The sequence below is a fragment of the Equus przewalskii genome, chromosome 2 (assembly GCF_037783145.1).
Source record: "Equus przewalskii isolate Varuska chromosome 2, EquPr2, whole genome shotgun sequence".
Lineage (NCBI taxonomy): Eukaryota > Metazoa > Chordata > Mammalia > Perissodactyla > Equidae > Equus > Equus przewalskii.
Window position 1 is genome coordinate 56,221,506 of NC_091832.1, and position 27,456 is coordinate 56,248,961.

The 27,456-nt window shown below is 46.9% G+C and overlaps 1 protein-coding gene across 2 annotated transcripts; it reads right to left on the minus strand.

The window, feature by feature from the left end:
• Positions 1–778: 778 nt before the first annotated feature.
• Positions 779–27,362, minus strand: TRIM35 (tripartite motif containing 35). 2 transcript variants are annotated; one of them, XM_008519303.2, is made up of 6 exons: positions 26,874–27,362; positions 12,407–12,502; positions 8,907–9,137; positions 5,622–5,644; positions 4,689–4,807; positions 779–3,305 (listed from the first exon to the last, which is right to left on the minus strand). In XM_008519303.2, exons 1-6 carry the CDS (start codon positions 27,306–27,308, stop codon positions 2,728–2,730), a joined length of 1,482 nt encoding a protein of 493 aa, XP_008517525.1. In that variant the 5' UTR covers positions 27,309–27,362; the 3' UTR covers positions 779–2,727. The 2 variants fall into 2 exon arrangements, with proteins under 2 accessions (XP_008517525.1, XP_070467414.1); XM_070611313.1 differs by lacking the exon at positions 12,407–12,502 and having other exon boundaries at positions 26,874–27,361.
• Positions 27,363–27,456: the final 94 nt, after the last annotated feature.

Consider the following 27,456-nt stretch of genomic DNA (forward strand, 5'->3'; position numbering starts at 1 on the left):
ACAGTTGTTAGCTCAGGTGCCAATCTTAAAAAACAAAAGAAAAAAAAACTTTTGTGTTTCAAAGGACATCTTCAAGAAAGTGAAAAGACAACCCACAGAATAGGAGAGAGATTTTGTAAATTATCTATCCGATACAGGACTTATATTTAGAATGTATAAAGAACTCTTACAACTCAATAATAAAAAGACAAACAACCCAATAAAAAATGGGCAAACAATCTGAAGACGTATCTCCTAAGAAGATACACAAACGGCGAACAAGCACGTGAAAAGATACTTGGTATCATTAGATATCAGGAAAATGCAAATCAAAACCACAGTGAGGTATCACCTCACCACCAGGATGGCTAAGTTAAAGGACAGACAATAACAAGTGCTGCTGAGGATATGGAGCAACTGGAATCCTCATGCACTGCTGCTAAACACATAAAATGGTGCAGCCACACTGGACACAGCCTGGCAGTTCCTAAAGGTTAAACAGAGTTAGCGTATGATCTACAAACCGACTCCTAGGTATGTATATACCCAAAAGAATGGAAAACATGGCCACACAAAAACTTGTACACACACCTTCACAGCAGCATTATTCATGATGGCCTGAAAGTGGAAACAACCTAAAAGTTCACCAAATGAAGAATGGATGAATACAATATAGTATATCCATACATCAGAATATCATTGGATAACAAAAAGGAATAAAGTCGAATACCCGCTACAACATGGATGAAATTTTGCCTATGAGAACACCGAAAGGAAACTGTCAAAAGAAAGAGTGGGCTTTAGCTCAAATATCATTTTTATTTTTGTCAAAAGTGGCCTAGGCTATCCAAATTATCCTGTAAGAAAAACTCCTCCAACATCTAAGGTGGAAATAAAAAACATTTTTAAAAGTTTATTATAACTAACAAAATAATTTCAGGTCAAGATTATGCATATAGAAATTATATTGGATGGTTAGATAAATACTTTATCACAGAGAGTGCACACTGGCCAGAGGTGTGTTTGGCTCCAAAGTGCCTGAAGCTTTTTTGAGTATGAGCACTTCCCCACGGCCCCAGCAATGTACACATGACATTTATAACTAATTTATAGCCCTGATTCATCATTTCTGTTTAAAATGTCCATTTCTGTGAACAGGGGGCACAGGCAGGAGAAAGGATGTGAGTCCTTGGTCAGGAATGTGTCCCTGATTAGAACACTGCTCCTACAGGAACACAGTTCCTTTCACCACACTGTTCCCAGGACATGACAAGTGGACAGTTGAAAACTATCTGTAGCATGTGCAGAGAAGAAAAGGTGGAGGACAAGTCTGGAGGCACGGTGGAGGGAGAAATCAGGATGAAAACGCAAAAGGCAGCAGAGCGAGAATGAGCAGGCTTGAGCAGGCGCAGGTCGGCAAAGACAAGAGGGGAGGGAAGGCCGAGAGCACGAGCATCTTCTCCTGGCACCACCCCTGGACCCCAGACTGTGTTCCCTTCCTTCCCCCACAACTGGAAAAGGGCCCCTCTTTCCTTCCCTTCTCATGCCTTTATAAGAGTGGATCAGGAATTTTCTCCACAGCAATTAGACGGATATCATTTTCCAGCCCTACTATCTCATATACAAACGAGGAAACTGAGACCCAGAGAGGGAACAGGTCTAAACCATGGTTTTTAAAATTGTGTTTTTAAGTGAAATCGTTTAAGAAGCATAAATAGATAAATCAGAGCCGAGTGGAAGGACAGCCTGCCTCCGCCCTGTGGGGCCCCCAGGAGCCTCTGTGGAGTTTTAAAATACTGGTGCAAGGTGAGAGACAAGCTTGGCCCTGGGTCCTGCCCCGAAGCCACAGCAGCGGCCCTATATTAACTCTATTTTCCTATTTTCTATATTCGTGATGCTCTGGCATCTGTGGCCCCATTGACCAAGAGGAAACTACCCCTCCCAGGGCTAGCTAACTCCTGGAGCCAGCAAATGAGTCCTCTGTGAGCGCGCCTTTCAAATCAAACCAACCAATCCCTCACACCCCCTAGCCTCCTTCATTGGCTCTCACAGGGCTTGCACACTCCAGGCCAACATCCCCATCCTACTCATCCCAGGGCCGGGCATCAGACAACTAGGGCCAGCCCCTATGCCCCAGAGACCACCAAAATTATTTAAACTTGCTGACCCTAAACCTGTGTACCCTGCACCCTGCCTCGCCTGCTCCTTCCTGGGAAAACCACAACAAAGTCTGCGGCCCAGCTTTCCCCTCCCTTCCTCTGCCTCCTGATGGCCCCTAGCACTTCCCCGTGTGGTCTCCCATGGTGCAGCCCCTCCTCTTGGGAATCCTAAGTAACACACTATCTTTTCAATGGCAGTTGGCTCCTGTCTGTTGGCCTCAACACACCTGGATAACAATAAAACCTACATTTTACAACAGGCCCACACCAGAAGCAAATATTATCCTTAGAAATCTTGGAATTAAGATTCAGAAAATTCACATCCCGAAGGTGCCACAACTCTGGGGAGAGCCTCGCCAGTGCAGTGTCTCCTGGATGACCTTCGGCTGTCGGGAGAGATGGGACAAAAATGAAGGAGGCAGCCTGGGGCCTAGTGCCAAGGAGAGGACACATTAGGTCGGAGGAAGACCCTGGCAGGAAGGCAGGCAGGACACAGGTACCAAGACGAGTGTGGCTTTAGCAAGAGGGACAGAAAGAAAAGCGTGCCATCGCACAAGACCAGGCAGCCACCAGCGACTGGCGGCCAGCCTCAGCCGTCCAGCTCCTCCTTGACGGTGATGCGCAGCGGGCAGATGCGCAGAGGCTCAGGGGGGCCATCGCCCCGCGTGCCCCCCAGGTAGAAGTAGGGCCGCACCTCCCCGAAGCGGGCGTGGAAGGTGTAGAGGTGGCAGTGGCGCTCTGCGTCATAGAAGGACAGCTCGCCCTCCTCGCACTCCAGCTCCACGCGCAGGCGGCGCGGGATGGTCGGGACCAGGGGCGATGTGGCCGGATCTGAGGTCACGCAGTGGTCCCCCTCGACCCCCTGCGTGCGGCACATGTACCAGAAGCCCGAGCGCGTGTCGTGGTAGCAGCCATGCGAGTGGCCTTCGGCGCCCACGTCCTGGCGCGTCCGCACCACACCCACCCGCCAGCTCGGCAGCCCCCCCAGGTCCACCTCCCAGGCGTGGGAGCCCTGGGAGAAGGCGCGGGAGCCCAGCAGGCACGGTGCCGAGGAGAAGCGCTCCGGGTTTTCCACCTGGACTCGGTAGCCGTGGTTGGTGACGCTGGTGAGGTCATCGGACACTGAGAGCCAGCCAGCAGCCGTGTTGGGATCGAAGCTGAAGGGCACTGAGAGCAGAGGGGGAAAGGGGGGCAAATCAGGAAACCCCACACCCCACCCTCTGCCATGCCAGCTGACGTCCCCCCAGACTGACCAACTGTGTCCCACCTGGCTCTGGTGCATGGTGGGAGCTGCGCTGGGCTGAGGGGCGGTGCTAGGGGTTGAACTGTACCCTGCCTAGAACAGTATGTTGAAGTCCTAACCCCTAGTACCTCCAAAGATGAACTTATTTATTTGGGAATGGGGTCACTGCAGATGTCATTAGTCGAGATGAGATCAGACAGGAGTAGAGTAAGCCCTTAATCCAAGGTGACTGTTGTCCTAACAAAAAAAATAAGAGACACAGACACAGGGGAGAAGGCCCTGTGATGAAGAAGGCAGAGATCGAAGTGCTGCAGACAGGGATTAGGGCAAACGCCAGAGCTGGGAAGAGGAAAGAGCTCCCCAGAGGTTTCAGAGGGAGCATGGACCTGCCGACACCTTGATTTTGGACTTCTAGCCTCCAGAACTGAGAGAGAATAAATTTCTGTCACTTTAAGGCATCCAGTGTGCAGTTCTCTGTTACGGCAGCCACAGGAAATCAATACAGGCAGGGACCCCGGAGGCTCACGCAACTCCCAAGATGTCTCAGAAAAGCACTAACCTTCCCCTGGGTCCTATAAAATCACCGTGTCTCAGTCCGCCTGGGCTGCTGTAATAAAAATATCACAGACTGAGTGGCTTGAACAACAGAAATCTGTCTCTCACAAGTGGAACCTGGCAGTCTGAGGTCAGGGTGCCAGCGTGGTCAGGTGCTGGTGAGGAACCTCTTCCTGGTGTACAGACGGCTGCCTCCCTGCCGTGTCCTCACAGGAGAGAGGAGAGGAAGCCGGCTTCCTGTGTCTCTTCTTGTAAGGGAACTAATCCCATGATGAAGGCTCCACCCTCAGGACCTCATCTAGCCCTCATCATCCAAAGGCCCCACCTCCAAATACCACATCGGAGGTTAGGGCTTCACTATCTGAATTTGTGGGGGCACAGACTCTCGTCTACAGCGCATGACACAGTGACTTGCGTAGACTGGAATCACCTTGGGAGGGGGCCTTTCCTTACATTACAGTATGGCTCTGAACAGAGAGGGAAGCCAGCTTCTCTTGCTGAAGAGGTGGCCGAGCATCAGGACTCAAAGGGGAAGGACTTCTGCTGGGAGGGGTCTGAGCAGTGGGGCGAGGAGTGGAGCAGCACACCAGCGACCTGTCGGGAAGAGGCTGGAGAAAGGATCAGCGGAGAGATGCGGAGGTCCAATGGGGTGGGAAGCTGGAAGAAGTGAGTGCAGCTTGCTCTCTGCCTAGCTCCTCCCACGCCCAGTGCTCCTCCCACGCCCAGTAACACCTGCCCACGCTCCCACTCACCAGACTCAACAGACATGACCATCTTCCTCCAGACGCGGTACTGCAGGGAGTCCAGGTACTTGCAGACATCGATGAGCATGCCCGGCTGGACGGGCTCTGGCTCCATGGTGCAGAAGAGGCTGGAAAGGGAGAATTGCGCCTGGTGAGCATGGCCAAGGCCATGCATCCTGGGCCTGACTGGGTCAGCTGGAAACAGGCCACAGCACTGGTTCCCTTGCCTCAGGCCTAAATTCCCTGGCCACCTTGCCCAAGACAAACCTGGAGGGGCTCTGATGAGAGATGAGCGAGGAGTCAACTGAGAGGCTCATAACCCTTCAGGATTCAGTACTTGGGCTCAGCCTGCCCCATAAACATAAATAGGAGGTTCTCAGACACAGTTCCATCCTTGTGAGCAGAAATCACACGCACATATCTGCTCACGGGATGTCTGAATTGGAAGGGACCTTAAGGATCCTCTACTCCAATAGTCTGAAGGTGTCATTGCCCTTTGCTTGAATACTTCCAGTGACCGGGAACTCACCACTGCCCAAAGCACTTTCTTCGATCTTTGTACAGCTCTGACTGGGACACAGTTCTTCCTTATGCCTCATTTTGAACCCAAGATACAGCAACACAAACCAATGTGCCTTGAGGCTTTCACAAGCCTAAATATCAGGATGACCCAGTGAGGAATATGAGCCACGTGCAGGATGGCACACTCACTCCCCACACAGTGGATGGTAATGCTCCACACCCAGGAAAACCACACTGCACCAGTGCAATGGGAAGTGGAATGCCTTGAAAGAGGGCTCTGTCCACCTGGCCAGTCCCCACCACTCCCTGTGTCACACCCGGCTGGCTTCATTACCTGCCTGGCCCTGGAGCCACTGGAGTTTGCACCCCTGGTATCTGTGCCTGCTCTTCCCCTCCCCTCCACTAGCCGTGGCAACTTACCGACGTTTTCGGCTCTTGTGTTTCTGAAAGAGAAAAAAACCACAGAGACACAAACACAGAAAAAAAGTATAAATTTCTGACCTCAAAATGAGTCATATATTTCATATTTATAGATCAGAAGCCTGAATATTGTTAAGATGGCAATATTCCCCAAATTGATCTACAGATTCAACGCAACTCCGATCAAAAGTCTAGCTGGCTTCTTTGCAGACATTGACAAGCTGATCCTAAAATTCATATGAAAATTCAAGAGATCCAGAATAGCCAAAATAATCTCAGAAAAGAAGAACAAAGTTGGTGGCTCACAGGTCCCGATTTCAAAACTTAGTAAAGCAACAGTAATCAAGACAGTGTGGTACTAACATGTACTAAAATAGATCAATGGACACTGAAAGTCTAGAAACAAACCCTCACATCTATGGTCAGTTGGTTATCTATAAGGGTGCCAAGACCATGTGATGGGGAAAAAATGGTCTTCAACAAATGATGCTGGGACAACTGGATATCCACATGCAAAAGAATGAAGTTGGATTCTCACCTTGCACCATATACAAAAAGTAACTCGAAATGGCTCAAAGACATATGTAGAGCTAAAACTATAAAACTCGTGACCTTGGATTAGGCTGTGGTTTCTGAGATATGATGCCAAAAGCACAAGCAGCAAAAGAAAACACAGACAAACTAGATGTCACCAAAATGAAAAAGTTCTGTGTTTCAAAGACTGTCATCAAGAAAGTGAAAAGACAACCCACAGAAGAGAATATTTATAAATCATATAGCTCATAAAGATCTAGTATCCATAAAATATAAAATCTCATGTAATTCAACAACAAAAAGACAAGCAACCCAATTCAAAAAACGGGCAAAGGGCCTGAATGTACATTTCTCCCAAGAAGATATATAAATGGCCAACAAGTACATGCAAAGATGCTCAACATCATTAGCCATCAGAGAAATGCAAATTAAAATCACAGTGAGGTACTACTTCTCACCCATCACAATAGCTATGATGAAAAAAACAGATAAGTGTTGGCAAGGACATGGAGGATTCAGTCTTCACACACTGCTGTTGGGAACGCAAAATGGTGCAGGCGCTTGGAAGACACCCTGGGAGCTCCTCAAATGGTCAGACTTTGAGTTACCATAGGATTCAGCAAATTTACTCCTGGCACCTACCCAAGAGACACGAAAACATATGTCCACACAAAAACTTGTACATGAATGTTTATAGCAGGACTCCTCATAATAGCTAAAAAGTGGAAACAACCCAAATGTCCAGCAATTGATGAACGGATAAATAAAATGTGGTACATGCATACAATGGGGTATTATTCAGCCATGTACTGATGCATGTGACATGGATGAAGTTTTAAAATATTATGCTGAGTGAAAGAAGCCAGTCACAAAAAGCTACATATTGAATAATTCTATTTATATGAAAGGTCCAAAATAGGCAAACCTATAGAGACAGAAAGTAGATTAGTGGTTGCTGAGGGTGGTGGGGATGCAGGCACAGGAGGGTGACAGCTAAGGGGTACAGGGTTTCTGTTTGTGGAGACGAAAACATTCTAAAATCGATCCTGGTGATGGTTGCACAACTCGGTGAATATACTAAAAAACACTGAATTATACATTTTAAATGGGTGAATTACACAGTATGCAAATAATATCTCAATAAAGCTTTTATATAAAAAAGAGAGTCACAAAACCATCCCTGAAAGCACAGGTGGTATGGGCAAGAGACACACCCGATTTCCTACACAGAAAGAGCAAGGAATCCAGCGTTTAGAGCTCACCAAATGACCTCATCATCGGGACATTTTGGCAACAGAAGACATCATGGTTCAAAGCTTTGCATGAGGTGGAGAACCCACAAAGGTCCCCAACCAGGATGTGACATCTGGCCCAAATGGAGGACGTCCCTGTCCCTTCCCACTCCACTCTAGAAAGACTTCCCTTTCAGAGAGTTCAGCTGTTCTCCAAGTAGAGAAGAAACCTCATTCTCCTGACCAGTCTCCAAACTAGCTTTCCAATTATAGAAACTTCTCCATAAAGACCCAGTGACTCACAGGGAGTGGGAGTGGGGGGATGGGAGAGTGGGGATGAAATGAATAAAAGCAAGAAAAGAAAACTAAATATATTTTTTAAAGAGAGAATAGAGTCATCCTTTTCTTAAGAAAATAACGGAGAATACCAAAACATCATATTTAAATAAAAAAATTTAAATAATTGTATAATTTATAATTTAAAAATATTCCATTTTGTATTCTTTGCAAAATCCCATAACCCCAGTCTAATCACGTGAAAAACATTAGACAAACCCATATTGCCAAGATCAGGAATGGCAATCAGGAACGCCAAGGTCATGAAAAACACAGAAAGATAAGAAGCTGTCACAGACCAGAGGAGACTGGGAGATGTGACAACTAAATGCAATGTGGGACCCTGGCTTGAATCCTGGAGCAGAAAGAGGACATTAACGGGAAAACGGTGAAGTCCAAATAAGCCTGGAGTTTAGTTAATAACAGTGCACCAGTGTCAGTTTTCTAGTTTGGACAGATGTGCCACAAGGCGACGTAAGGCGTTAACAATGGGAGAAACTAGCTGGAGGGGTCCACGAGGGCAGTCTGTACTAGCTCTGCAACTTTTCCATACATCTAAAATTATTCCAAAATAAAAAGTGAATTTTAAAATTACTCCATTATATTAAGAAGGCGTAAAGAAAGTAGAAACAAAAAAAAGGGAGAGCAAGAGTGAGTGCAACAGAGGGAGGGAGAAGGAGGAGGAGACGGGAAGAAGAGGAGGGGCCGCCCGGTGGCGCAGCAGTTAAGTGCCCACGTTCCGCTTTGGCGGCCCGGAGTTCGCTGGTTTGGATCCCGGGTGCAGACATGCCACCACTTGGCAGGCCATGCTGTGACAGGCGTCCCACATATAAAGTAGAGGAAGATGGGCACGGATGTCAGCTGAGGGCCAGTCTTCCTCAGCAAAAAGAGGAGGATTGGCAGCAGATGTTAGCTCAGGGCTAATCTTCCTCAAAAAAAAAAAAAAAAAGGGGGAAGAAGGAGGCAGGGAGAAACAGAAACAAAGAGGCCCTCCAGGAACTCTGCTCTGCTTAAACTCTTTTCAGCCTCTTGACACAGCAGAGCCCCTCGTCTGTAAGCTCCCCCAGCCCAGTATCCAGAAGCTCCAGGAAGACTGGGTTGGCCAGGGCTGCTGGTATTGGGCTCCCCGCTGGTTCCTGAACATCTGGTCCCTGTCCCCGGATCCAGACGATGAGCTCCTCACCATGAGAAAAGAAACGTCATCTTCCTTCATCTCCATCTGCAGCCGCTCAATCTCATGGGCCAGAGCCTCTGTGTCTTCCACAAGCCGCTTCATCTTCTCCTCCACCAGAAGCTGCTTCTGCCTCATCTCCTCGGCCATGGCATCGAGGATGGCCTGCTCCTCCACTCTCAAGAACTCGCGAAGCTTATCAAACTCCTGCCGGATTCGCCCTTCCAGCCAGGCAGCCTCCACCTACCACAGAGAGCGGGAGGGAGCCACAGGTCAGACGTGGAGAGAACTGCAACCATCACCTAACCAACTGACTCAGATTTTTAAAAATTTTTTAAATCCCACATTTTTAGCAAAGGAATTCTATTTTCAAAAGAAACCACATGTAGAACCCCAACAGATAAAACATAGATGCAATTTTATTAGCACAAATTTATAAGTTTAAATTTAAAATAAGTCAAAGCATAATGGGGTTATCTTGATAAAATAAAAAAATAAAATCATTGCTTAGATGTCAGCTGCAGTCCCATAATTTCCCCAACATATAATATTCTGTATCTTGTTTAGGTTGCAGGATAGCAAGGGAAATTCCAAATCTCAGAAGTGAACTGTTGCAAATGGCAATGATTTCTAAAAATTATTTGCCTTCCAAACTTAGGACTTCAAATTTGTCTGATCCAGAGGCTTACCAAAAGAGTAGTTGCAAGTATTTATTTTAAAACTGAATTATTAATAATATGAATACTCCTCATCATTACTACAAAAAGTTTTTTTAAAAGTTGAAACAAAACCATATAAATGTAATCAAAAAAGCAGAGAAATATTTCTCATCTTGGAATGAGATAGAACTTTCTTACCATAATATGAAACTGAGAAGCCTCAAAGAAAGAATGACATAATTGTCTACATATAAAAATTAAAGTTTTGTATGGCAAGAGACTACTGATAAAGTTAAACACATCAATACAGTTCTAAGATGATGACTAGAAAACAACTCAGAATGTGAGCTCCAGCAACGGCAGGTGAGTAATCGCATCTTTCGGTTGAAAGTTCAATATAGATTTATGGCTCTGACTCACTGAAAAAGTGAAAAGATTCATTGAAAAACAAATGACAAGCTAGGAAAAATATTTGCAACATACAATAGACTGTTATTGTTCTTAATACACAAGGCACTCTTAGGAATCCACCAGGAGAAAAGACAAATATTCCAAGAAAAAAAAAGTGTGAACCGGTAAATACAGAAGAAATGCAGATGGTTATTATACTTGTGAAAGGATGTACAAACCTACTAATAATCAAAGAAATGCAAATGAGAACAGATTGCATTGTTGAAATACCAGACTAAAAAGACTGGTAATACACAGTGGGGGAGAGAGCAAAATCCAGGATGATTCTTATCAACAGGAAGAGACACACAGAGCAGGCAGGAAACAGCAGCCCAGTGGTCCTCGTTCAGCTGAGCGACTCTCACTGCTGGTGACGGCAGCCTCGCAGGAAAACTTCCATCCACTCATCAACCCGGACTGACTGGATTTAGAGGAAAAGCACAAATCCAGCTGGAATCCTGGAGTCGTCACACCTGACCATGTTAGAGTTCCACTCCGCCTGGGACAGGCAGACAGGTGCTGTCACTTGGACTTGTGGACACTCCCCAGGTAACCCCACGCCAGTCCTGCACAAGGCCAGCCAGGTGATGGCGTCAGCCACAAAGGAAATTAAGTGAAACGACAGAGATGAAGCCCCACAGTTCACGACAACTGCTGGGACAGCAACTCAAAAAGCGTGCCTCAGCCACAGCAGGTTAGTAATCTCGTGTCTGGACTGAAAGTTCAACATGTGTTTACGGCTCTGACAATATTATGACAAAATGATTCCTCGAAAAAAGTGAAAAATCTCTCTCACATCAGTTTGTTGGTCTCTAAGCTATGAGAAATGTTGAGTGACTTCTCTCTGTGGGACACTTCACACGCATTATCTCAGCTGAACGTTCAAAAAAAGCCTAGTAAAAGGGAATCGTCCTCTTTGTACAGAGGAGGGGATTAGCCTGGAGCGGGCGAGGGATCTGCCTGGAGAACACGGCTTGGATTTGAAAGCAGGTCTGCTCTGTGGTTACTGCCCTGGCCACCAACATTTCACAGTCCTTTCTTCTGCTCTGTTCCACCAGTGCTGCGGCTGGAGGCAAACTCCTTGGCCAGATGTTAATGAGGCTTTCTCCCAAGCCTAATCCTCTGCCACAGACACGTGGATACTGGAGGGCCTGGCCGGCTCTGCAGGGGAGTGCCAGGCGGCCGGAGCTGGGACTGCCTTAGCTGAGGGTGTGATGAGTCCACCTGAGCAGTAATTATTAGAAGCTCTTGCCCAGGAAGTGACGGAACAGACCAGTCAGAAACCAGGCTGCCAATCCACACAGGACTCAGATGAAGAGAGGGTGCCAAGGTACAGCAGTGAGAGTGCGAACATGGGGGCCCAATTCATTCACTCAATTAACAAACATTTATTGGTCACCTACTGTGTGCCACAAATTCTTTTAGACACCAGTGTGCCCTGCTTTCATTATATTCTAATGGAAGGAAACACAAAGGTAAATAGAAAATAAAACATTAATTACAGGTAGTGAAGTGTGACGAAGAAAATTAAATGGAGATAATAGCGAGTAAATGCGGAGGGCCACTTGGGTAGGGTGATCAGGGAACACTCTCAAGAGGGACATCTGAGCTGAGATTTTAATGACAAGATGCTGAGCCTGGGAGGAGCTGGGGAGAAGACTTGGCTCGGCTGAGTACGGAGGGGGCGAGTGTGGCTGGAGCTGAGAGCGCAGCCAAGCACGGGAGGAGACGGAGACAAGGGGCCCGCAGGGCTGGGATGAGGGCCTTGGAGCCCACGGTGAGAACTCTGGATTGTATTGTGAATGTGATGGAAGCCACTGACAGTCTGAAGCAGAGGAGTGACCCAATCAATGTATTTTTCTAAACGATCAGTCCACTCTGTAGAGAGGGGATTGTAGAACAAGAGCAGAAGCCTGGGGCCCAGGGAGGAGGCCGGGCGAGAAACACGGGTGACCTGGAGGGGGATGGTGGCGGTGGAAACGGAGTGTCGGACAGACATCATGTATTTTGGAGACAGAGGGGCCAGGACTGCTGATGGTGTGGACCAAGGGAGTGAGAGGGAAAGAGGAATAACTTAGAGCCCCAGGTTATCACTGGCTTGAGTGCCTGGGTAGACATGGAGTGCGGCACGTGCTGAAGTCAGTCCGAATCCATGGTGCAGATGGCACACGTGGCTTTCTAAGCCACTCTCATGGCTGCTGGCGTGGCCATGCCTGGTATTTAAAGAGGCCGTGGCAGTGCAGACACAATCAGCACCTGAGGACGTGGCCGTGCTCGACCATCAAGGCTGGGGAAGGCTAACCCTGCATCAGCAGCCACGGCCAGGGCCAGCCCACCCGCGCTTCTCCCCATGACTGCCCTGGGGGACCCTAGTCTCCCCACTCAGCCGGAGCACTCACTCACCTGGTTGTGCTTGGCGATGGCCTCATAGGAGCGCCGCATGGCACAGAAGGCCTTGGCTTTCTCCCGCAGCGTGTGCTCCATGTTCCTGCACTTGGCCTGCCGTGAGGGGCAAGGAGGAAGCAAGGAGGCAGGTTAGGGGTAGAGGCCAGCCACGGAGGACAACACACCACAATCACAACTGCAGTGCCCCTTCAACATGGGTACAACTCAACCACATTTACTGACCCGGTCCATCCACGCACCACGGGGCAAAGCATAAAGCTAAGTATAGCCCTGATCTTGAACCCGACACCGACAGCATAAAGGACCCTCAGATTTCCTCTAATCCGGCCCCCTTGTTTTACACCTGGTACAGATGGGGAGACAGGGCTGAGGAGGTAAAGAGACCTGTTCCATCTCGAGTTGGTCACAGTATAGCATAGAAGGGCATCCTGCTCAAGCCTAACGCTGGTCCAGGCAGGGCCGTGAATCCCTGAGCCGTGCGCGCAACTGTAAAGACCACGTGTTCACAGGCCCCCGGGGCGACCTTCGGAACTGGACCAGCGGGCAGTCACCGACGAACAGGTCTGATCACAGGCTGACTCAACCAGGCCTTATCTAAACTACACATCTCCCTGCAACCCTACTGTACCCCAATATTCTAAGAGTGCTCGCATCACGTGAAATGCTTGAAGCAGAAGTTCAAAAGCTCTGTGTTTCGTAGTTTTTAAACTTTCACCATTGCTCTGACCTCCTTGGACTCCTTGAGGAACCACTACTAGCTTCAGGTTGGATTCCCACGTTCGCATCCAAGGCCTATCACTGTCCCTCCATCTTTATCCTTCCCTCTCCACATTCCGAGAAGGCTTGTCAAGGTTTTGTATTTTTTTTTTAGAAAAACAATAAAAATAATTCTAATAACATTAACTATAAATGCCTACCATTCATTGAGCATTTACTATTTGCCAGGAACTGTACTAATTACTTTACAAATGATGTCACTTACTCACCACATTATCCATATTAGGTAAGTAAAATTATTAGGCCCATTTTACAGATGAAAAAAACCGCAGCACAGTAGGGGAAGTGACTAATCCGAGGCCACACAGCTAGTACATAGCAGAACAAGGACGTGAATCTAGACAGTGGTGGGAGGCAGTGTCCAAGCCGGCCCCCAGCGACCCCTCCCCTCCTGTGAGATAAGAAAGTTTGTTGTTTTAAGCTGCCAAATTTGGGGGTGATTTTTATGCAGCAATAGATAATACAGATTTGTCCTCAAAAGCCTCATCCCTCTCTGGCCCTGATTTAGAGGAAGGGATTCCGGACTTATGCTGATGCTGTAAGGACTAAGATGCTTGGGGATCTTGGGAGGGGGTGATGTATTCTGCACTGGGGAGAGACATGAATCATCACTGCGAGCCAGAGGGCAGATGGTAGGAAGCAGCCTTTGAAACGGCCCCAGTGATCCCCACCTCCTGGTATTCATGCCCTGGTGGAATCCCCTGCCCTGTGGGCTGGACCTAGTGACTTGCTTCTAACCAACAGAATATGGCAAAAGTGACGGGGTGCCGTGTCTGAGAGGAGGTGACAAAAGGCCGGTGCACACCCTTTCTCACTTGCTCACCTGGATGGAAGCCAGCTGCCATGTTGTGATCTAGCCCATGGAGCGGCCCATGGGGCTAGGAACTGAGGGTGGCCTCCCACCAACAGCCGGTGAGGACCTGAATCTGCCAGCAACCACGTGAGCGAGCCTGAATGGGGATCTTGGCCTAGGTGAGCCCTCAGAGAAACCACAGCCCCGACCAACACCTTGATGGCAGCATCACGAGAGACCCCGCGGCAGAGGCACCCAGCTAAGTCATGCCAGATTCCTGACCCACAGAAACAGGAGATGAGAGACTTTTTTATTTTAAGCTGCTATGTTTTGGGATAATTTGGTATGCAGCAATAGATAACTAGCCTGTCTTTCCTGCTCCACAGCCCATTCTTTTAACTGCTATACTACAGAAAATAAGGGGCCGGCCCAGTGGCACAGCGGTTAAGTGCACATATTCTACAGTGGCGGCCCGGGGTTTGTGGGTTCGGATCCCGGGTGCGGACATGGCACTGCTTGGCACGACATGCTGTGGTAGGCCTCCCACGTATAAAGTAGACGGGCATGGATGTGAGCTCAGGACCAGTCTTCCTCAGCAAAAAGAGGAGGATTGGCGGCAGATGTTAGCTCAGGGCTAAACTTCCTCAAAAAAGAAAAGGAAAATAAAAGAATGACTGATTTCACTTTCTCTTGGTTTTATTTTCTACTCATTCTGGTCACTTTTATGTTCTTCTTGAGGATATTTAACAGATTTTTTAAACATTGTTTTCTGTAGTATATCATCTCTATGCTGTGTCTCTTCAACAGCAAAATAACATCAGGACAACTGTCCCACAAGAGCACTAAATATCCTCCTAATGTTTTATCTTGTGGGATGAGATGTTTTGTTACAAAGTCATGTAATAAGAGTCCCAAAGGGCAATTCTGTGATTTTCCAGATAAGTGTGAATGATAGGAGCAAAGCAAGTGCCCCAGACACAACCCAGGAGTGTGCTGGCCCCAAGCAACACGGCCGACCCTCTCCCTTCAGCCTTGGTAGCTGGGAGTGATGGAACAATGAGGAGTGGGGGGAACAGTCCTTGTCCTTCCCAAACTCTTCAATCACTTGAAGAGTTCTGGTTTAATTCAGCAAAGACCAGCCCTAAAATGGCCCTTCTCTGAGATGTTAGCTGGTGAGATCAACCAATGGTTATATTATTACTAGCAAGATTCTGTTATTACTAGTAAGATTATATTACTACAGGCTGTTTTATGGAGCACGTACTGTGCATAAGGCACTCAATTAAGCACTTTACAAACATCATTGTATTGAATTCTTACACTCCTGTGGGGCAGGCACTTTATTCCTATTATAGAGAGGAGCAAACAAGGCCCAGAGGAGTTAAGAAACTTGCCAAACTATACAGCTAGACAGTGGCAGAACCAGGATGTGTACTCAGCACAGTCCGGCACTAAAGGCCATGCTCTTGGCCACAGCCCTGCATAAGCTGTTTCATTAAGAGAGCTCCTACCATGTTTGTCCAGCTGTCTCTTGTGTTTCTAAGTGTGTCATCTTATTTCCAAATTTGTTGTCATCAAACATGTTGTCAGTTTTCTTCAGTTCTGGAGAATAAAAGCTTATAATTCTGTCAATACTTTGCCCAATTCCTTAAATAATCTAACATGTCAAGGAAATGTTCCTCCTAGAAGGAATCAAACAACACATTTTAAAAGCTAATGAATATTCAAAAACTGGAAACAACCCAAATGTCCATCAAGAGACGGATGAATGAATTACAGTGCGCTGATACAATGGAAAGCTATTTAGCAATGAAAAAGGAACAAACCATTGATACATAGAACATGGGTGAATCAAAAAGTATATGTATTATTTTGGAGTACAAGAGAGCACACAGTACATTCCACTTAGGTGACGTTCAAGAACAGGCAGCACTAACCTAGGGCGACAGAAGTCAGAAAGTGGCTGCCTCTTGGTGATCGACTGGGAGGGCAGGGAGCTCTCCAGGGTGATGGAAATGTTGGACGGTTTGTCTGGAGTGGCAGGTGCAGGTGTGTCTAACAGCCAGAACTCATCCAACTGAACAGTTAAGATCTATGCATCTTGTTGTATATAAATTATACTTCAAATTTTTAAGAGCCTATAAGATGAAAACTTTAGAAGTCTTAGCCTTTTCTCGTCACTTACTAAGAGCTATCCTTCCTCACTGGAAGGAAAGCCTTTTCTTTTAATTTCTCTCAGGTTTGATGAGTTACTTTTTACCTTTTCATCTCCTTTGTTGTTTTTGGCAATTTATTTTCTTTGGCATAAAACATAAATGTGCAGGAAGCCAATCTGTTGGCATAGTGCTTCAGTACACGTGCTCTGCTTCAGCAGCCTGGGGTTTGCAGGTTTGGATCCCAAGTGCAGACCTACGTACCGCTTGTCAAGCCCTGCAGTGGTGGCGACCCACATACAAAATAGAGGAAGGCTGGCACAGATGTTAGCTCAGCAACAATCTTCCTCAAGCAAAAAGAGGAAGATTGGCAACAGATGTTAGCTCACACAAAAAAATAAATAAATAAAACACAACAGTTTGTGATTTAAAAAAAGAAAACATAAATGTGCAATCTCTTAAGTAATTATAAATTGAACACCCCTGTAACCACTACCCAGAACATGTCGCTTCTCAATCTTATCCCTCTTCCTGTCAGAAGAAACAACGATTCTGATTTTTATAGTACTTCCTTGCTTTCTTTAGTTATTTCACCTATTATGCATCCCTAACCTAAACAACAGACTTTAGCTTTGTCTGGTTTCGAATGTTCAATTAATGGAATCATACTATACATATTCTTTTGTGTCTTGCTTCCTTTACTTAACATAAGGCTTGCAGGATTCAAATTCGTTATTGTATGTACATTTACTCATTCATGGTTGCATTGTATTCCATTGTATGAATGTACCACAATCATTTATCCATTCCATGTTAATGAACAGCAGGTCATTTACAATCTTTGAGTAATATAAATAGTATGACTATTGTTGTCTAGATTTCCTGGTGCACATGTACACTTGTGTCTCTACAAAATATTCCTGGGGGAAGAAGTGCTGGACCACAGGGCTGTGTGTTTTCAGTTTTAGCAGATAACACCCAACTGCTGTCCAAAGTAATGTACCAATTCATACCCCACAAGCTATGTTAATCAAACACGTTTATTAACCATTTGGATCTTTATTTTTAAATACCTGCCAAAGTATTCTGACCATTTGTCTATTGAGTTGTCTGCCATTTTCCCACTGGTTTGTAGGAATTTATTATAAATACACAACGTATGCCTCTTATGGGTTAGATATATAACATGTCTTCTATCATATCATTTCTATTTCTGAATTTGGATATGGTCAAATTTATCAGCCTTTTCCTTTAGAATTAGTGCTTGCTGGTTTTGTTTAAGAAATACCTCTCCACCTGATGTTACAAAGACAATCTCCTATAGTATGGCTTTCCTTTCACATCTAGGTCTAATGTGGACACCTGGAGTTTATTTCGTGGATGGTGTGACCAGGTAGCTCGTTGTCTCAGAACCATTATTTAAAAATACCATCATTCCCCACTGATCTGAAGGGTCACCTCTGTCACACATCAAATACATATCTGTTTCTAGGTTCTCTAGTCTGTTTTCCTGGCCCATCTGTTTTTCTTGTGCCAATATCACACAGTCTTAATTCCTATAGCTATAAAATAAACTGATATCTAATAGATACCTCCTAAGAATGTTTTGGCAATTCTTGGCCCTTTCAGTTTTCATATAAATTTTAGAATTAGCTTGTCAAATTCCACAAAAATAATCCAGTTTGGATTTTGACTGGGACAGTACCGACTCTACACATCAGTCTGGAGGCACCTGACATCTTCAAATACTGAGTCTTCTAATCCATGAACACGGTACATTTTCCACTTAGTCCTCTTTGATGTCTCTCAATGAAGTTTTTGATATTTTTCCCTGCCAGAGTTCTACACACTTTTTGTTACATTTATTCCTAGATGCTCAATTTTTTAATACTATTGTAAATATTTTTTATTTTGTTTTCTATTTGTTACTGATATAAAGAAATACAATTGATTTTTTAATCTTCATTTTGCAACCAGCATCTTGTCTAAACTTATTTATATTCATGATTTATCTGTAGCATATTTTTATTTTCTATGCAAGAGAAATTCCTATGCAGACATATGCAATCATATTATCTGCACACAATGCCAGTATTGTTTCCCTCTTTCCAAACCTTACATCTTTTATTGATGACTCCTGACTTACTTTATTAGGCAAGATCTTCAGTATAAAATCTAATAGAATTGGTCATAATGGGCATTCCTTTTTCTTGATCTCAATAAGAAAACTTTCAATGTTTCACCACTAAATATGGTATTCGCTGTAAGTTTTTTGGTAGATTGTGAATTAGATTAATGAAGTTCCTTCCGTTCCTAATTCCATTGCTAATATTTTTTTTTTAAGGATTGGCACCTGAGCTAACAACTGTTGCCAATCTTCTTTTTTTTTTCCTGCTTTTTTTCTCCCCAAATCCCCCCAGTATATAGTTGTATATTTTTTACCTGTAGGTCCTTCTAGTTGTGGCATGCGGGATGCCGCCTCAGTGTGGCCTGACAAGCCGTGCCATGTCCACACCCAGGCTCTGAACCGGGGAAATCCTGGGCCGCTGAAGCGGAGCACGTGAACTTAACCACTCGGCCACGGGGCTGGCCCCACTAATTTTTTTTTTTTATCACAAAAGGATACTGATTTTTATCAAATGCATTTTTTTGATCTATATTTTTTGATCTATTGACATAATCATATTTAAGTAGCACAAAATTGGATTTTGTTTTCTTATCCAGTCTGACAACTTTTGTCATTTAACTGGAGTATTTAACATAATTACCGATATATTTGCATTTAAACCTACTTCTTGTTCTGTACTATTCTGCTTGTTCAGTATTTTTCTTCCTTTTCCTGCCTTTTTTTTAGATTTACCATACATGTTTTATTCCACTGTTTTACCTTCTACGCATTTAGTGATTGACCTAGAAAATACTACACGTAAAAATGTGAATTCAAATGAATCTAAACAATACACTTTCCATGTTTGCTTTTGATATTCTGATTTTACCCTAAACCTACCTGTATACACTGGACCACCATTCAGGGACCTGCCTATAGGACAAGGAGAACCTGAATGCACAGACCCCCGGCTCACTCATGGGGGCTCAGGTGTGGAGCCTGGCCAGGACCACTATGGGTCATCACTGCCTTGGGGGAGCTAAGAGGCCCCAATACATCTAGCGTATCAGCCAGGCCCCAAGCCCCAGAAAGCAAATGAGCTCTGATTTTGGCTTCAAATTATAACACTCAAGATTACTTAGTTATAAACACACACAAAACAGAAGTTTTTATTTACACTAAAGGATTCAGAATGTGATTATGTAGTCTACATAGTTTTCTTAAAAATTACAATTTGATTCCTTGAGCAGCAAATTTCAATAGCGTATTTAGTACCCTGAGGATTTTACAAAATTGTTTTAACCAAAATATCTGTTAACACAGGTGCTATGTGGTATAACAAAAGTGGGACGGATGTGGGTAAGAGAAAAATAAATACTATTTTCCAAGATCATCACAGCACCCCTGCAAGTGCTTATCAAAATGCTAGAGCCATGTCTGAAGCCAGGGCTGTCTGGCTTGAGCCCGGTTTTCTGTCCTCTGAGGCCTCATATATGCTGCTCCTTCTGACCGATCCCCGCCTGCTTCACCCAACTATCCCAACGTGACCTTGAAAACTCAGCTCAGGCCCCCTCATTTCCTCCAGGAAGCCGGCCTGATCTCCCCAGTAGAGTGCAGGTGCATCTCCGTGGGCTCTCACAGCTCCCCAGCACACCTCTATCATCCCACTTACTGCCCCGGATAATCTCCTCACTCTCCAGGAAAGGCTGCAGGCTTCCTGGGGGCAGGTCCTCTCACCCAGCAGACTGCTGTTCAGTAAACCTTTGCAGAAGGAAGGGATGCTTGTTCTGCAAGGGTAGAGATTGTTTTGACCACCGCATATCCCCCGGTCCCAGCACAAAGCAGATGCTCAATTAACTACTTGCCCAGTCAACAAGTGCACTGAACACCCATGTTCCCATGTCCTTTCCACCAGGCAACATCTCCTCCGGGACTGAAAGTGAGGAGACCTGATTTGCAGCCTTGTCTTTGTCCCTAACCACTGGTGAGAACTTTGGCAAAAGCCCTTCCTCTCCCTCTGGCCTTCAGACTCTTCACCTAAGATGAAGGCATGAAAGTTTCTACGGTCTCTGAAATTTCACCATAAAAATGAAAAATGCAGTTTTCTCCGTCCACATTTACCTGACCCATCACCAGGATTTCCTAGCATCTGTCTCTAGTTCGTGTCTTTTTTCCTATATATTTCAGACATTTGATTTCAGGCAGATTGATGGAGCAGCTAAGAGCTCTGGCGCCTGGCCACCCAGCTTCAAATCCCAACTCCTGCACTTAGTAGCGGGCGATCCTGAGCAAGTTCTTTAACTTCTCTGCGCCTCAGGGGTGGGAATACTGCCTAGCTCATAGGATGGCTGTGAGGATCCAATAAGTCCATCCATGCCAAGTGCTTACAAGACCGCACCAGGTATCTGTTAGCTCTTATTACTATTAACTGCCCTTTAGTGCCAGGTAACTTAACTCTCCTATGGGTTATTTTCTAGGTTTCCTTTGTTTTTATAACTGGCATATAACATTATATTATTTTCAGGTGTACAACATAATGATTTGATATTTGTATATATTGCAAAATGATCACCTCAATAAGTCTAGTTAACATACCACAATAAGTCTAGTTAACATCTATCACCACACTCTTAGAAAATTTTTTTCTTGTGATGAAAACTTTAAAGATTTACTCTCTTAGCAACTTTCAAATATGCAATACAGTCCTATTAGCTATAGTCACCATGCCGGACATTACATCCCCAGGACTTATTTATTCTTTAACTGGAAGTCTGTACCTCTTGGGCACCTTCACCCATTTTGCACCCCGCGCCCCCAGGTTTCCTAAATGGATAGCATAATGCATCTGAGACAAGTCGATCTCTTCCAGGTCCCTTTCTTAGTCAACTCCAATCCAGTCTGCCCATTCTTCCTTTCCCCTTGGTGTTTAGCCTTCCTTAAGAATCAGGTGTCTACCATGGGCCTAATGCTGGGGCCCCATAACTCAGGAGCCCCAGTGAGGAGTGTTCAGTGAGCCCCCATCCTGCCCCTGGGCACATGCCTAGCCAAGCAGGCAATAACCGTCCTCCAGTGCAACCTGGCTGTGGAAGGGCCTGGCCCATGAGGCCGGATCTGGATGGGGGTGAGTAGTTGGGAAAAAGGAGGAAAGAACTGGAAGAGGGGAGACTTAAGAGATATCTGGAATACTCCTGGGTTAGATTTGGCCAGACTGATTCTAAGATGGTAACCCCGACCCCCCAGTTCTAAGTTGGAAGGGGCTGGGCTGGGGCAGGAAGAGGTTGAAGGGCAGAGAATGGCCGCATGTCAGCCCTGTGGGATGGATAAGGGGTCTGGACAAGGCAGTTCAGAGGCCTGGGACTTGGTGGGGTTCAGGGCAGGTCTGCTCTGAAGATGCAAACCAGAGTGAATGCTGGCCTGGGGGCAAGAAACCTGGGTTCTAATCCTTGGTGTACTGATTTCATTCCCTGTAACTGGCATGAGTTGTCGTATTTCTCCAAGTTTTGGCTTTTTCATTAGTAAAAGGTAGTCATCTCACAGTCCCCCATGACTCTGGATCTATGTATTTGGGGGATTTGCAAGTTTCCATGAGTCTTTTAAATTAGTGTTTTCATTCAACAATAACCTAAAAAAATACTAAGATAAGCCTATTGTGAGTCACCTTATAAACAGTGCTGACACATGCTTTCAGTTCCTACAACTCAGTGCCAGCATTTGTATTCTGTTAACGACTTCCTCGACACCAGGCTATCCCACTTTCATTGTCCTGGCCTAATAAGGAAAGAACACAAACACACTTCATCAGTGAGGGATGTTCCAGATCCTCACCTAGGAAGGCCAATTACAGCACAGGAAAGTTTTGCAGTTCTTCAAACAGGGAAACTTTGGCGGGCGAATCAAGCGAGCACTTGGAACAGGGCAGAGGGGTATCCCAAGTCTTGCCAGAGAAGCCTCACAGCCACCCAAGGGCAGGGCTTTAGTTCCAGCAAAATAAAACCTCTTGGTTTCATTGCCTATATGTGGTACATGCAAAAGGTATGTACACTAGTTTCGTGTTTGCATGTAAGGAATGTGATAAAGTAATTTAAGTCACACTCTTGGAATATTTTCTCCTTTAAGAAGGATGTATGTATTATTCAAGTTTGAGAAACCCTAAACTAGAGGATTTCCGTAGGTCCTTTGCAGCTCCACCATGCACTCTATAGCTCTGGTTTAAACAAATACCGTATTCTGAAATCTCATCAGTCCTTCCCTTCCTGCCCCACTACGCTGAGGACAAAATCCCAGATCTGAACATGCCCTTCCATGCCCTGCAGCATCTGTCCAGGACTCCCTCATTCCGTATCCAGGCTGTCTCTGGGTTACTGCATGCCCTGCCCTCCGGCCCGCCATCACTGCTTGCTGCCCCTCACTTAGCCAACGCCTTCTGAGCCTTCAGGTCTCCACGAAATCACTTCTTCAGAGACTCCTTCCCACGCACCACCAGACGAGAGCAGCCTCCTCGTTATAACATCCACCACATCCTGTACTGTCCTTCACAGGAATGTCACAGTCTGAATATAATTGTTAGTGTGATTATTATTTAATCACGCCTATCTGACTCCAAGAAGGCAGGGGCTAGGACGGCCCTGTCCTCTACTGGACATACTGTGCCCGGCACATAGTAAGTACTCAGTCAGTACCCACCAACAGTGGTCCTTATCCACTCAGCCTCTAAGAACCCACCCAGTCAGCTGCCCTCTCAGCTCCTGGAACAGAGGACCAGCAGAGAAAGCTCTACCCAGGACCAGAGAGTTCCTGTCAAAGTCCACGACCAGCACAGGGGCTGAACGGGGCCCAGGTGAACTCTATAGTACCTGCTCCGTACTTTGGATGAGTTACTTTACCTCTCTGAGACTCAGTGTCGCCGTCTGTAAGATGGGGAGATAGGACCCACCTGTAGCAAGCTGAATAATGGCCCCCAAACATGTCCACATCCTCATCCCTAGAACCTGAGAATATATTACCTTATATGGCAACAAGGACTCTGCAGATGGGACTAAATTACGGATTTGAAGATGGGGCGATTATCCCGGATTGTCTGGGTGGCCCCAATACAATCACAGGGTCCTTATCAGAGGGAGATAGCAGTAGTCAGAGAAGGCCACGGGACAACAGAAGCAGCAGCTGGAATGATGTGCATTAAAGACGGAGGAAGGGCCTCTAGAAGCGGGACAAGGCGGTGGGGAAATAAACTCTCTCCCAGCCTCCCACAGGCACGTGGCCCTGCCAACACCCTGATTTCAGAACTTCTGACCTCCAGAACTGTAAGAAAATAAATCTGTGCTGTGTTAAACCACCACACTAGTCCCCCCTCACCCATGGTTTTGCTTTTCGTGGTTTCACTTACCCGCAGTGGTGGTCCAAAAATAGTAAATGGAAAATTCCAGAAACGAACAACTCATAAGTTTTAAATTGCACACCATTCTGAGCAGTGTGATGAAATCTCGCTCTGTCCCGCTCCTTCCCGTCTGGGACGTGAATCATCCCCTGTGAGTGAATCACCCCTTTGTCCGGCGTATTCACACTGTAGACGCTACCCGCCCCTTAGTCACTCAGTGGCCGTCTCAGTTATCAGAGCCACTGTCGGGCATCGCATTGCTTGTGTTTAAGTCACCCTTATTTTACTTAATAATGGCCTCAAAGTGCAAGAGTAGTGATGCCAGCAATTTGGATATGCCAAAAAGAAGCCATCAAGTGCTTTAAGTGAAAAGGTGAAAGTTCTCAACCTAATAAGGAAAGAAAAGAATCATATGCTGAGGTTGCTAAGATCTACAGTAACTTTTATTACAGGACACTGTTATTATTGTTCTATTTGATTGTTACTTATTGTTGTTAATCTCTTACTGTGCCTAACTTATAAATGAAACTTTATCATAGGAACATATGTCCTGGAAAAAACAGTATGTATGGGGTTGGGTACTATCTGTGGTTTCAGGCATCCACTGGAGGTCTTCGAACGTATCCCCCACAAAAAAGGGGGACTACTGCACATTTGTGGCAATTTATTACAATGGCAATAGGACCCTAATACACAGCCTCATAGGTTTTTTGTGAGGATTCAATTTGTTGACATGGAAACACTTAAGAGCACCTGGCATACAGTAAGTGCCCACAAAGTGTTGGCTGCTATGATTTTCTATCTGCCGAACTCCTCACACGGTAGCCAAAGCGATCTTTCTAAAGCACACATCTCATCACAAAATCCCTACTGAAAAGCTTTCAGGGCTCCACATAGCACACAAAGGAAACACCCTCAGCCCATTCCCACCTCATACTGCTCCCCTACGACCACCACTTACTGTGATCATCCAGCACTACAGCGTGTCTATTTACTGTTTGACCTCCGCCACGACAACATGAGCTCTCTAGGGCGACCGCGCTCCTACTGACCTCTGCAGCCTCAGCCTCAGAATAGGGCCTGGAACACAGCGGGCCCTTGATACACAGTCGTCTAACACACGAAGGAGTTCCGCCCTGCATCAGGCTGAGCACACTCGGTCCGCACTCTCCTCAGATCCTTCAGGACTGGACTCCCCACCCCCTCAGACATCACCCTGACCGCCCACTGATCGGACAGCATCAGTCCTCTGCTTAAAACCCTCCAACTGCTCCCTGAACTCTTTAGGATCAAGACCAGCCCTCGAGGCCTCCTGGCTCCCTCTGCTCCTCTGTCCTCCACTCTAACTACTCTAAAAGTCTCTTGGTGCCTGGACAGTCAGGCCTCCCTGCTTCCGGGCCCTTACAGATGCTGCCACCTCTGCCTGAAATACCCTCCCTCACCCTCTTCACCCGGCTGACACTTCATCCCTCGGGTCTCTGCTTGAAGCTCCCTGAAGGTATAAATTCCTGTTTATCTCGTGTCCTACAGTACCCCCGGGGCCGAGTCATACAAGGCGTCTGCTGAATAAACAGGAAGTTGTCATCAGACCACACACGCTTCCTGGCACTTGGCTCACTGACCCTGAATCCTGGCTTAGCCCAGACCTGGGGGTTTCGCCTTAGTGCTCTCAGCCTTGATCCCTGTTCGTCTTCCTGATCTGCACCTCTGCCAGCCCCAAGGTGAGTAGTCATGACTTGACCCATCGTGCCCGGCTACTTCAACCCCAGTCCCCAGAATGCCCAGCACTTACTTTAGCTGTCCCAAATCAGGACCTGGCACTTCTGCCAGTGGAAATGGGAAAAAGCATTGTGGTGGACCACTGTTAAACAAATAAGGTGACGGAAGTTATAGGGTTATCCCTCTGGCAAGACAGTGTAGTGTTCACACACACACACTGGTGACATTCCCCTCACCGGAACTTTGTCAAAATGTATATGGAACTGTAAAAAACATTTGATATTTCTTAAGCAAGACATTAAAACAAACGAAATAAAACGGTACGGAAACCAGGCACTGGGAGTTCTTGCAGAGCCTCCTTTTCAATACACTCAGCTTCCTACCAGCTAACCAGTGTTCTCCAAACTGTGGGTCTGAACCATATATTAGTAGGTGATGAAATAGTGTTTCACACCCTGTGCAATTTTTTTTTAAAGGAAGATTAGCCCTGAGCTAACATCTGCCACAAATCCTTCTCTTTTTGCTGAGGAAGACTGGCCCTGAGCTAACATCCGTGCCCATCTTCCTCTACTTTATATGTGGGACGCCTGCCACAGCATGGCTTGACAAGCAGTGCATAGGTCCCAAGCCGGGATCCAAACTGGCGAACGGGGGCACCAAAGTGGAGCATATGAACTAAACCGCTGACCACCAAGCAGCCCCCACCCTGTGCAGTTTTTTAAATAAAAATAAAACAAGAGAAAATGCTAAAGTACAACAGACATTTTCACACAAGTTTTCTTTCAACTTATACATACATATGAGTGTTCTGGGTCATAGTGGAAAAAATATTTCTTACTATGGGCTATGGTCAAAAATTTTGAAAACTCCTGAGTTGGCTAATCTTTACTTTCTGATTTTTCCTTCCTATACCAAAGAATTTTCTATGGTAGTCTTGCCCTCTAAGTTGCTCCTTACTTTATTTACAGCCACTGGAACTCTAGGCACTGCGATGCTGAGAGTGATCCAGAATAAACCAGATGGCCAGGGCCAGAGGTCTCCTGGCAGCTGTACAATACATGGCGCCAGCTCTGGAAGTAGGTGACCAACTTGGCTCCACAGCCCTGGCCAGGTTTTGGGCTCCTGCCCCTCTAACCTGAGCGTGCCAAGCTCCAGGGGACCTAGGCACTACCAACCCACACCTGTGCTTCTCAAGGGGGCACAGGCCACCCCACGGCGGCAGAAACCCTTCAGCAGTGGGCGGGGCTGGCTTGGGCACACCTGTAACCCCAGTTCTCACACTTCTGTTTACATTCTTTCTTCCCCCATCTCGGGCCCCCTGGGCCGGCCTTGATGGAGAAGGCAGCCTCCGCAGGCTCCCAGGGTCAGAGCGGCGGGGTCCTGAGCAGGCACCAGCAAGCTGGCAGCAGGAAGCGGGGCGGGGCTGGGCACTCTCAGCTAGGGCCGGCGGGAGCGGGTGGGGCAGGGGTGCCGGGCTCTGGTCCTGACTCGGCCACCACGTGCGCGCTCAGACACCTCGCGCACACTACCGCTCTTACCCGAAAGTCGTGGGCAGTGTCCTTCACGGGCTGGACGCGGTGGCCCTGGTGCCGGGGGTCGGCCTGGCACGAGCAGCACAGCAGCTCCTTGTCGTCGAGGCAGAAGAGGCTGAACTGGCCACGGTGCGGTCGGCAAAGGCGCAGGGAGCGGTGGCCGGTCCAGCGCGCGCCCTCGGCCTCCTCGCGCAGCAGCTTCTCCACCAGGTTGTTGAGGGTGTGGTTGGTGCGCAGGTCGCCGGGGTCCGCGCGGTCCTTGCACACAGGACAGGTGGCCGCCACCTGCACCTCCCAGCAGCGGGTCACGCAGCCGCGGCAGAAGTTGTGGCCGCAGCGCAGACTCACGGCGTCGCGGAAGGGGTCGTAGCAGACGACACAGAGCAGCTCCTCCTTGAACGAGTGGGAAGGCCCGGGGGCTACCGCGGGGCTCGGTTCCATGGCCCCGGCAGCCGGCTCCCGCGCCCGCAACTTTCGCCCCGCCCCGCCCCTCCCCTCCCCTCCCCTCCCCTCCCCTCCCCTCCCCTCCCCTCCCCTCCCCTCCCCTCCCCTCCCACCCACCTGGGGGCTCCTGGAGCCCGCGGGCAGT